Here is a 12,083-nt window from a genome sequence, read left to right as displayed (position 1 = left end):
GAGCACATTGTTTGTAATGTCCCTTGTATACGTATTGAGCATCACCATCGTGTTTACTGGTGGCTTATTCCTAAAACAAAATGTAATACTTCTCAGAGCACATTGTTTGTAATGTCCCTTGTATACGTATTGAGCATCACCATCGTCTTTACTGGTGGCTTATTCCTAAAACAAAATGTAATACTTCTCAGAGCACATTGTTTGTAATGTCCCTTGTAGACGTATTGAGCATCACCATCGTGTTTACTGGTGGCTTATTCCTAAAACAAAATGCAATACTTCTCAGATCATATTATTTTTAATATCCCTTGTATATGTATTGAGCATTCACCATAGTCTTAAAAGGTTTCCCATTCCTAAACACTTCTCAGATCAAGTATATTGGCAATTTTTAACTAATAACACTGCATTAGATTATTGAGTGGAACTGTTATTTTTAGTGACATTAGTTTTTCCCTGAACTGCTCAGACTAGTCTCAAGGCAAAGTGCAAGACTGGAAGATTAATAATGTTGTGATTGACTGTACTAAGGAATCGTTGTAGTGCAGACTTTTTAGTTCAGATAATAAGTAAGTAAATTCTGCGGAAAAAGCTACAATGGATTATGGTAACTCAATGTAAACATCTGGTGGTCAGCAAGGCCGGCTTGAGTCTGGGGCTCTAGCAAGTATTTAGCATTCTAAATTTAGAAAGAAGTTGAAAAGTAAACCAAACAAATAGTACACCTACAGGTTTTACTAATTATGCCACAGATATTGGAGTTGTTGCCGTCAATCATGTTATTCAAAAGCCTTATTTTTATAAAACTTTGTTTATGAACAATGTCACAGATTTTAACTCTTCCATAATTTAAAATCGAAAATAATTGTTTTTTATGATTAATTTTGTTTTCAAACAAAATTTATTTGAGAATTTGTTCTCTTGTTGTAATTCTAATTTTATTAATTGTGTATTACTTACACAAAACGCAGGTACTGTTCAGCTATTTGTATTTGGCCGTCATATGTATAGTTGAGGTAGCGGTTGACCCAAGAGCATGTCTGTCCTAGGTTGTCCGTGTAAAAGTTGATGTACATTTGGATAGGCCACTGGCAACAAATAATTACGTAAATATTTCACATATATTTATTACATTAACAAGAAATTGCAATTTAAGGTATCTATTTTGAGTTTCAAAATCTATAATGTATTTCGTATTATTGCTTTTAAAGGGAACAGTCCAAATCCTTTGTATGAAATGAATTTCGGATGAGTGTGGATATCATTTATGGTCTTGTTATTATCAAACCTCATAAAGACCAGAAAGTTTAAGCATATAAATGTTCAGAAATCTCAGATAAAGGTGTGGAATAACAGACGTACTGGACAAAGAACTGAAGTAAAGCACATTTTTGTTCCCCAAGATCATGTCAAGTCCTGTTAGTTGCTCTCTCTAAAACTCTAAACTTTGTCTGGTGCTTTAACAGTACGGTACTCAAACCAAGAAAAAACACTCTTTATGGTTGTTTGAACAAAATTAAGATACTATAGATATACTTTCTAATCTAGAATGTTTAATGATACTATTATGTCAGTGCTGAGTGAAACATTCTTCAAGACAGTCCCTACTTAAGGGAACATAATTTTAGAGTTTCTGATCGCAAGAAAAGTTTTGGAGATAAATATTAAATATTTATTTGCATAATTTATGTAAAAAAAGACGTTGGAGTACCAAGCACACAACTGACCAATTTATTGCAAAGCCGTTATGTTTATAGTTATTAGACGTTTCATTCAGATAGTTTCAGTCACTTCACTGATAACGCCGTAACACTGATTCTTAGCAGTCGCTAACAATGTAGAATGTATCTTATTGTTTTAGCGTTCAATATCCGTAAAGACAAAAGATTTGGGAGCAGCTTAAAGAATTTGATGGTTCTCACGTTATAAAATTTAATTTTTTTTATAAAAATTAGAACCCGGCTTTCGTATAGGCTTTTGTTTGTCATTTCTAAATCTACAAATTTGTGCTCTAATAATATCGGTCTTGAGAAAATACTACCACCCTTTAGAAAAAGTAACTTATTTTATAACAGTTATTACAGATTTTTTTAATGACTATTTTCCATAGGGAAGCATTAAATTTCTGTGTATTTGAAACTACTTCTTTTAAGCGTTGTGAAAATTGTCAAAATTATACTATCTGTATTTTTAATGAGTAAAATAGTTGGTGTAGTACTTCTTAGGCTTAAACATATTATTAAAATTAATACCAATATTGAATTACAAAAACAAATTCCAACAATATTAATTTAATTTCTCGAGGCCTTTTAGAATCGATGATTCCATCGTCAGGCAATTTCACAAACGAATAAATATTTACATTTTTCTAAACATAAAGTACAAAAATAACATATGGTAAAGATTCGGAAAAATGGTTACCCAGTATAAATATTTAAATCTCATCACCTTTTAATTTTCTTATGAATTATGTTGAGAGTAGAATAGAATTTTCAATAGGTCCGTCTTGATTATTAACAAGGTTTTCTCGATTTTTGTTTATGTAAAATGTTTCCCAAGCATTCAAGTGTGTTGTGTTTTTATCAGAGATGATGTGTCCTGATTTAATAAAGTGTTTCGCAATAGTACATTTTTCCGTTCTTCCATATTTTATATGTGAAAAGTGTTGTTTGAATTGTGTCTTAATATTCCTTTTTGTTTGGCAAATGTACAATTTCTCTCAGTCGTTAAATTTAATTTTATAAATTCCTGATTTTTTTCGAATGATTTTTGGGATTTTCTACTATTTTTGATAATTTATTGTTTGTTTTGTACGTGATCTATTTGTTTGTATGCTTTTCAAAAGTTCTCTGTAATTGATTTGAAATATTGCTGTATGTTGTACAAATGTATTCCGGGTTGTTGTCTTGAAAAATAGTAATGTCGTTATAGATTTTCTTGTTTTTCTTTTGATTGATTTGTAAAGTATGTTGTCAATAAGTTAATAAGTTGAGTGGAGTAACCGTCAAACATAGCAATACCTTTTATGTAGTTTAATTCTTTTATGTAGGTGTCAATAGAGAGTTATGTATTTAAAAGTCCGTTTAAAACATCAAATAACTAATAGTCAGTATCTAATAAATCCGTATACCTTATCAAATATGTTGAGGACAAATTATTTCTGCTCTAGGTTAGATGGGAATTGAACTAATTCAGAGGTTATAGAATTAGGTTAGAAATTTTTAATTGAATTTGGAGTGGCATTTGGAATTAAGCACTATTTATATAAATGTGAATGAGCAAGATAGAGGAAATTATAGGAGGATTTATGTCTGGTTTAACCCGGCAGCATGTTAATACTTATATAAGATTCTAAAACGTTCTTTAAAAAATTATTTAGAACACGTCTTGATGAATGCACTTGTGTTGCTGAAGCTGATGCAAATTACCAATGAAATTTACTCATGTAATGCTAAAATATCGTCTACGAATATCACTTCTACAGTGTGACCATATTACTATATACAAATAATAGTAAAATAGTTTATTTAGAAATGAATACTCACTCTGCAGATATCCACATGTACAGGAATGACCGGATGGCAAGGTCCCAGGTCCGAGTAAGTAAATCCAAGTAAAATGTTTAGTATCAGAACGCTCTTCATACTGCTACTGAAATACAAAATGCCATTATAACACATAAAATATATTTATAATAAAAAAGCTAAATTATTTTAATTAGTTATATGGTTTATGTTAAATACAAAACAAAATACCATAACAATATATAGTAGCGAGAATAACTTTATCATTTGGTGATGGAAATACGTATTAATTACACCCGTTAACAAAAAAATACAACATGTAATTAATAGAATCTATATCATTAGCTGTTCAAAAAATGAGCTGAGCCTTAGCAAATGATTTATTGAGACTGTATGATATTAAGCGTTGAGTAGTTTGGTTTATCAATAGTTTCTAACTATCAGCATTTGTTCGTATCAGTTACACAAACTCATTCAATGCTCTAATTTGTAGCATCTCAGAGAGTGAGAAGCTCAGGTAATAAATATTTGAACGGTAACAATCAAAGTGGCGCTGCCCTAGCGGTGGACCTCAGAACCAATTGAAATAATCTTCCGGATCTCAACACACCTTATCTGTATGAATGATTTATTTCTCGTGTAACTAACACAATCAAAGTTATCACCTAATATAGTAAGGCTAATGGTGTCAATTATGTTTAATTGATTAAAAATTGATAAAAAAATCAATTAAATATTAATTTTTCGTGTTTAGCCTATTGTGTAAAATAAAGATAAATCATGGGTTTGAATCATACAGTGTAAATTTTGAAAGTTATTTTTGTAATCTTCGTAAGTGGTATAGTGATATGTATTGGTCCGTCTTTTTAATTTAATAAATCATCTGTGTTTGCTTGATTTATGGTAATAGGATTCAGATGAATTCAAATATCTTGGTGTATTAGCGTATTTTAATAATTTTATATTTCTTTTGAACACACCATATTATATCCAGAATTAATATAGTGGTATGCGACTGCAAATTTTTCTTCGCTTTTAAAGTTATTGCGGGCGCAATGTTCTTTAAATGTTGTACGAATGTTTCTTTTTGACTGTACAATGAATTTCTTATTACAGTCCTCCCTTTTTATTTCCCATATAACAGATTTATTGTTGTTTTCTTCAGCATATTTTGGAGTAGAGGAGTAGAAAAGAAGTAGCTGGACGTATATTTGTGTGACCTACCGTAGAAAATATGCTTGGCTAAGTTAACTTAGGATGACAGTTACTCATTTCCTAGGAAAGTGCTCCCGTAATTAGTGAAGTTTCTAGTGGGTTAAACCAACAATACACCCCACATGCCCAATGCAACTGTAAGTAACAAACTAACACCCCACATGCCCAATGCAACTGTAAGTAACAAACTAACACCCCACATGCCCAATGCAACTGTAAGTAACAAACTAACACCCCACATGCCCAATGCAACTGTAAGTAACAAACTAACACCCCACATGCCCAATGCAACTGTAAGTAACAAAACTACAAATAAAGAGAGAAAATTATCTTCAAGCATTTTACTTAACACGTTATTATCTTGCAACAGTTCCAAAGTATAAATCATATAAAAATAAAAATAGAACAAGACAAAATCTTAAGAAAACTCTTATTATAATAACGTCTACAAGAAATCTGAAGAAGCCAAGAGAAAATGCAGTAAAAAGTCTACAGAACAATTTTAAAATTCTGAAAAACTATAACTGGAAAAGCCTAAAATCCTTGTTTACTAAAATCGAATCAGATTTATTTTCACAAAAGAGCCCTTGACTGAGGATGTTAATCTAGCTTGCAACGTTTTCCATAGCACGATTCATACAAAGCTGAATACTGCCCATTTCTCTACAACTTATTGCAAAGCCAAAAAACAACAAAACAGTTGCTGCAGTTTCGAGTGCAGAATACTTTCATTAAAACTCTGGAACGTCATCTTTGCTCAGGCCAAGTAGAAGATATAAGAGTGGCAACTGGAAGGAAACAAAATATAACCTGAAACTGAACACATTGCGAAAGTAGCAAAACACTAACTACATCAACAACTCAGAAAAACAAATCAAAAGCACTTACAGAAAAGAAAGCAATAAATAATCTTCTTAATCAACTTTAAGTAAATGGAACCACTACTAAAGAGCCAGTGCCAATAACTAATTAACTAACAGGAGACAAAATACAAGGGAAAGAAAATAAAGCATCTTCTGACTACCTATAAAGTAACAACCGTGTCGGTACTTTTTCACTTTTTGTAATTCTTGTGAAACCATTTGACGTCCATAAGCCTATTACCATCTGAAACTGGAGATTAAAAATACATCAACTGTTTCAGGACCTCGTTCAACCAACAGCAATCATACTCTATCACTAATTATTGTAGAATTATTCTATTGCTCACGATCGTGAAAAGACCGGACACATATTGTTGCATCTTCGTAAGAATGGGAATTGAAATTGTCACGATCTATTCATAGACTATTTTAATAGATTATGATCCGAAACTGGTAGGAAAGTGTTGCTATTTCCCAACGCTGATATTTGAGGACACAGTTCAATGTCTCTTGTATTTTCTCTTGTGTCTGCAATGTATAGGTATCCATATCGATGGGATATAGTTAATTCTTTGGTTTGCCCTATAAGAAAAAACATCCGTTTTATTCTCTTTTTTTAGTTTCTTAAATGTACTTTAAGATGTGGGTGTTTAGGCCAATTTTAAATTTTGGACTGCTAATGCTGGTTTTAGTTACAACAAATAAATTGTACTCCAAACCAAACAAAATGTAGGTGTCATAATCATAAAAAATGTGCACAAAAGTGACCTGTCGAAAAAATATGATATGAAATGAAAATAGGATTTCAGAAGCCAAACTAATTTTATTCTTTGCTTGTAGTGAATGAAATAATTAGAAAACTAACGTAAACAACAAAATTTCTTATGTATTCAAGATATAAACTGTATTTGATATACAGTAAATTTCCATTTTTAAATTTAATGCTTATTAGTAAAGCTAAATACAGTACAACGCTTAGACGATGAAAACATCATACTTGATTAATGTGGCATTGTGTTGTTAAATTTTACGAGTTCTGGAAAATTTGTAATTTACTAGTGTTTCTTATTATTTATTTTACGTTTTCCTGTTACCTTTGTACATTTTTGTTTTAGTACAAATTGTAGACTGTTTGTGTTCCCCCTCTTGTCGACGTGAAATGTGTTGTGAAAACTTCCTAAATTGTATTTTTTACAATATATGACGTAAGTTATCGTTATTACTCAGTTTAATCTTAATATTTACTTACCCAAGGAAGAGAACAATGTAATTGAGGACAAACCACGAGATGTTACACTGCAACTGCATTACATTTGATACACTAATTATAGTTTACAATCAACATAAAAACATTACCGATAACCCAACAGTTTTACAATGATCGCGCTCCGCCCCGCCGTAACAAATCAATCCACCTCCACGGTGCAACTTCTGGCTAGTTACTGCCAAAAAATGGAGGAAGAATAGACAGACATCTGCCCCTACCCTTAATCTCGTAATTCGTCTCTCCTCTTTAGCGTAAACTACTGCCACCTCGGCTTATGGACACGATTCATGGAAATACGTTATAGCGACGACCAGTTCCGAACGGACCAAGCAAAATAAACTTTTAACATGTTCATCTGCACACACAAAAAACCATGTCTCATATATTTCTCTGAAAAACTTTGGCGCTCCTTGTTGAAGTCGGTCTGTCAAAGGAAGAGTAAGTACTTAGAAAATCAGCCAATGCATTTGGAAGTGATATATATATATATATATATATATATATATATATATATATATATATATATATACAGGGTGTATATTATGTCTGGAAACACCCAAATATATCCTTTAATAATTTAAATATAAATTTGAAAACCTCTTACAATCGTGATAGAGATTGGGCATCTACTTTTTGGAACAATGTTTTGTTATGTCACAACCAACGGGGGACGTCCTGCCGAGGGTATCGTGAATATTCTTAATGGAAGCCTATACCTTGTGATACATAATTTTAAAGGTAATAGCTTACTGAATTGAATGCCACAAACCGCATCTCAAAGGAATTATTCTATCAGAAAATAGAGCATTTTTAGTATTGAAAATTTACTGATGTTCAACAATGTAATTTTAACATGGTTCTTGCCACAAAATGTGTTTACACTAAATTTTTTAGCATTTTTTTAAATGTTCAATTAAATAAAACAAAAATTTCATTTTAAGCTGGTTCTATTAGCACAAATTTGCCAGTTTTTAATACAGTACAATTATGGAAATACTTATGTTATTGATTTCTTATTACAAATAAAAAATAATGTATGCTGTTAGAAAAGTCTTACAACAAACGTTTTACCTGCATTTGGTGTCAAAGCAATTGTTCGAACTGTGTTCTTTCTACGGTTTTGACAATGAGCCAATCTTGTTGTAAAATGATTCGACAGAGTTGCCTAACATTTCTTCAGTTAGCAATCTCTTCTATAACCCTGTTTCTTAGGTCTTCCAAATTATGAGGCTTTCTTCTATAAACATTGGATTTTAAATGACCCCATAGGAAATAATGGATTGGTGACAAATCCGGAGAATCTTGGAGGCCATTCGAATTCTCCTCTTCGGCCAATCCATTTTATGAGGAAACCTTAAAATCCAAATACTCTACTTACCATGTCTCCCATAATGGGGTGGAGCACCATCCTGCTGAAACCATACATTATCAAAGTATTCTCCTGATGCAATTTGAATAGCTGGGATTATTTCATTTTGGAGCATATTGTAGTAAAGTTCGGCATTTTAAATTTCCATTGATGAAAAAGGGTCCAACAATTTTGTTACCTAAAATTCCACACCATACGTTCAGTTTTTGTGGTTGCTGTGAATGGGACTCAGTAATTCCAATGTGGGTTTTCACTAGCCCAGTAACGGCAATTGTGCCTGTTAACATTGCCATTTAGGAAAAAAGTTGCCTCATCAGAAAATAGTATGTTGGTCATAAAATCTCTATTGTCATCACATTTGCGCATCACAAGTTCACAAAAAACTCAACTCTTCTGTCGTAATCATCCTCACTTAACTGTTGGACTAAATGAACTTTAAATGGTTTGTATTTATTAATTTTCAAAATCTTACTCACAGACATAGGGTGCATATCATGTTGCTGTGCAGCTTTTCTGAGCGATGTATGTGGGTCTTCAATAAATGTTTGCAAAACATCTAGTGCATGTTCTTCATCTGTTGCAGATTGTATCCTACCCGACTTTGGCCGATTACGTACACTCCCTGTCATTTCAAAACGCTCAATAGTTTTTGATATTGTTGAAACACTTATGGGATTCCTTTCTGGGAAAGTGTCATTAAACAAATTACAAACTTCCCGATAAGATCTTTGACGATTGCCATATCCTCGCATCATCAACAGAGTAATTCGTTCTCTTTCAGACAATTCCATTAAAATGCCAAATAAAAACTGAACTACTGTAATTAGATAACTTGTTGACAGCAATGCTTCAGAGACACTGATTAACTCGACAGGAATGATATGATCTTTTGTCCATTTGTAATTCCCAAGCTTAGACCTGTCTAGTGAAAGCTCCATGCTCAACAAACTGAAAACCTATAGACCAGATGATTAATAACACAATAATGTTTCTCATAGGCTAGTGACCTTTGTCTCTTTAAACCTTCCTGCTGACTGGAAAAACACCAAGTACCAGATTCATAAGTAATCAGAGAAAGTGACTCATAAGTTTTATTCATTGTAATAAAAACTGGTAAATTTGTACTAATGAAACCAGCTTAAAAATAAATTGTTTATTTTATTTTAATTGAACATTTAAAAAATGCTAAAAAATTAGTGTAACACATTTTGTGGCAAGAACCATGTTAAAATTACATTGTTGAACATCAGTAAATTTTCAATACTAAAAATGCTCTATTTTCTGATAGAATAATTCCTTTGAGATGCGGTTTGTGGCATTCAAATTCAGTAAGCTATTACCTTTAAAATTATGTATCACAAGGTATAGGCTTCCATTAAGAATATTCACGATACCCTCGGCAGGACGTCCCCCGTTGGTGTGACATAACAAAACATTGTTCCAAAAAGTAGATGCCCAATCTCTATCACGATTGTAAGAGGTTTCAAATTTATATTTAAATTATTAAAGGATATATTTGGGTGTTTCCAGACATAATATACACCCTGTATATATATATATATATATATACAGGGTATATATTATGTCTGGAAACACCCAAATATATCCTTTAATAATTTAAATATAAATTTGAAACCTCTTACAATCGTGATAGAGATTGGGCATCTACTTTTTGGAAACAATGTTTTGTTATGTCACACCAACGGGGGACGTCCTGCCGAGGGTATCGTGAATATTCTTAATGGAAGCCTATACCTTGTGATTACATAATTTTAAAGGTAATAGCTTACTGAATTGAATGCCACAAACCGCATCTCAAGGGAATTATTCTATCAGAAAATAGAGCATTTTTAGTATTGAAAATTTACTGATGTTTCAATAATGTAATTTTAACATGGTTCTTGCCACAAAATGTGTTACACTAATTTTTTAGCATTTTTTTAAATGTTCAATTAAATAAAACAAAAATTTCATTTTAAGCTGGTTCTAATTAGCACAAATTTGCCAGTTTTTAATACAGTACAATTATGGAAATACTTATGTTATTGATTTCTTATTACAAAATAAAAAATAATGTATGCTGTTAGAAAAGTCTTACAACAAAACGTTTTTACCTGCATTTGGTGTCAAAGCAATTGTTCGAACTGTATTCTTTCTACGGTTTGACAATGAGCCAATCTTGTGTAAAATGATTCGACAGAGTTGCCTAACATTTCTTTCAGTTAGGCAATCTCTTCTATAATCCTGTTTCTTAGGTCTTCCAAATTATGAGGCTTTCTTCTATAAACATTGGATTTTAAATGACCCCATAGGAAATAATCGATTGGTGACAAATCCGGAGATCTTGGAGGCCATTCGATTTCTCCTCTTTGGCCAATCCATTTATGAGGAAACCTTAAATCCAAATACTCTCTTACCTGTCTCCCATAATGGGGTGGAGCACCATCCTGCTGAAACCATACATTATCAAAGTATTCTCCTGATGCAATTTGAAATAGCTGGGATTATTTCATTTTGGAGCATATTGTAGTAAAGTTTCGGCATTTAAATTTCCATTGATGAAAAAGGGTCCAACAATTTTGTTACCTAAAATTCCACACCATACGTTCAGTTTTTGTGGTTGCTGTGAATGGGACTCAGTAATCCAATGTGGGTTTTCACTAGCCCAGTAACGGCAATTGTGCCTGTTAACATTGCCATTTAGGAAAAAAGTTGCCTCATCAGGAAAATAGTATGTTGGTCAGAAAATCTCTATTGTCATCACATTTTGCGCATCACAAGTTCAAAAAAACTCAACTCTTCTGTCGTAATCATCCTCACTTAACTGTTGGACTAAATGAACTTTAAATGGTTTGTTATTTATTAATTTTCAAAATCTTACTCACAGACATAGGGTGCATATCATGTTGCTGTGCAGCTTTTCTGAGCGATGTAATGTGGGTCTTCAATAAATGTTTGCAAAACATCTAGTGCATGTTCTTCATCTGTTGCAGATTGTATCCTACCCGACTTTGGCCGATTACGTACACTCCCTGTCATTTCAAAACGCTCAATAGTTTTTTGATATTGTTGAAACACTTATGGTATTCCTTTCTGGGAAAGTGTCATTAAACAAATTACAAACTTCCCGATAAGATCTTTGACGATCTCCATATCCTCGCATCATCAACAGAGTAATTCGTTCTCTTTCAGGCAATTCCATTAAAATGCCAAATAAAAACTGAACTACTGTAATTAGATAACTTTGTTGACAGCAATGCTTCAGAGACACTGATTAACTCGACAGGAATGATATGATCTTTGTCCATTTGTAATTCCCAAGCTTAGACCTGTCTAGTGAAAGCTCCATGCTCAACAAACTGAAACCTATAGACCAGATGATTAATAACACAATAATGTTTCTCATAGGCTAGTGACCTTTGTCTCTTTAAACCTTCCTGCTGACTGGGAAAAACACCAAGTACAGATTCATAAGTAATCAGAGAAAGTGACTCATAAGTTTTATTCATTGTAATAAAAACTGGTAAATTTGTACTAATGAAACCAGCTTAAAAATAAATTGTTTATTTTATTTTAATTGAACATTTAAAAAATGCTAAAAAATTAGTGTAACACATTTTGTGGCAAGAACCATGTTTAAAATTACATTGTTGAACATCAGTAAATTTTCAATACTAAAAATGCTCTATTTTTCTGATAGAATAATTCCTTTGAGATGCGGTTTGTGGCATTCAATTCAGTAAGCTATTACCTTTAAAATTATGTATCACAAGGTATAGGCTTCCATTAAGAATATTCACGATACCCTCGGCAGGACGTCCCCCGTTGGTGTGACATAACAAAAC

At 32.3% G+C, this 12,083-nt stretch overlaps 1 protein-coding gene across 1 annotated transcript in view; it reads right to left on the bottom strand.

Annotated features, from left to right (window-relative positions):
• The window catches only part of LOC124372806, a 30,731-nt gene extending 23,817 nt beyond the window's left edge, over positions 1-6,914 (bottom strand). Inside the window, exon 1 of the mRNA XM_046831214.1 lies at positions 6,852-6,914. Coding sequence (XP_046687170.1) covers positions 6,852-6,910 — 59 coding nt within the window. The 5' untranslated portion in view covers positions 6,911-6,914. The remainder of the gene's footprint in view (positions 1-6,851) is intronic.
• Positions 6,915-12,083: the final 5,169 nt, after the last annotated feature.

This window comes from Homalodisca vitripennis, unplaced genomic scaffold (assembly GCF_021130785.1).
Source record: "Homalodisca vitripennis isolate AUS2020 unplaced genomic scaffold, UT_GWSS_2.1 ScUCBcl_4052;HRSCAF=9964, whole genome shotgun sequence".
NCBI lineage: Eukaryota > Metazoa > Arthropoda > Insecta > Hemiptera > Cicadellidae > Homalodisca > Homalodisca vitripennis.
The sequence above is the reverse complement of the archived record's forward strand: the minus strand, read 5'-3'. Positions and strand labels throughout refer to the sequence as shown.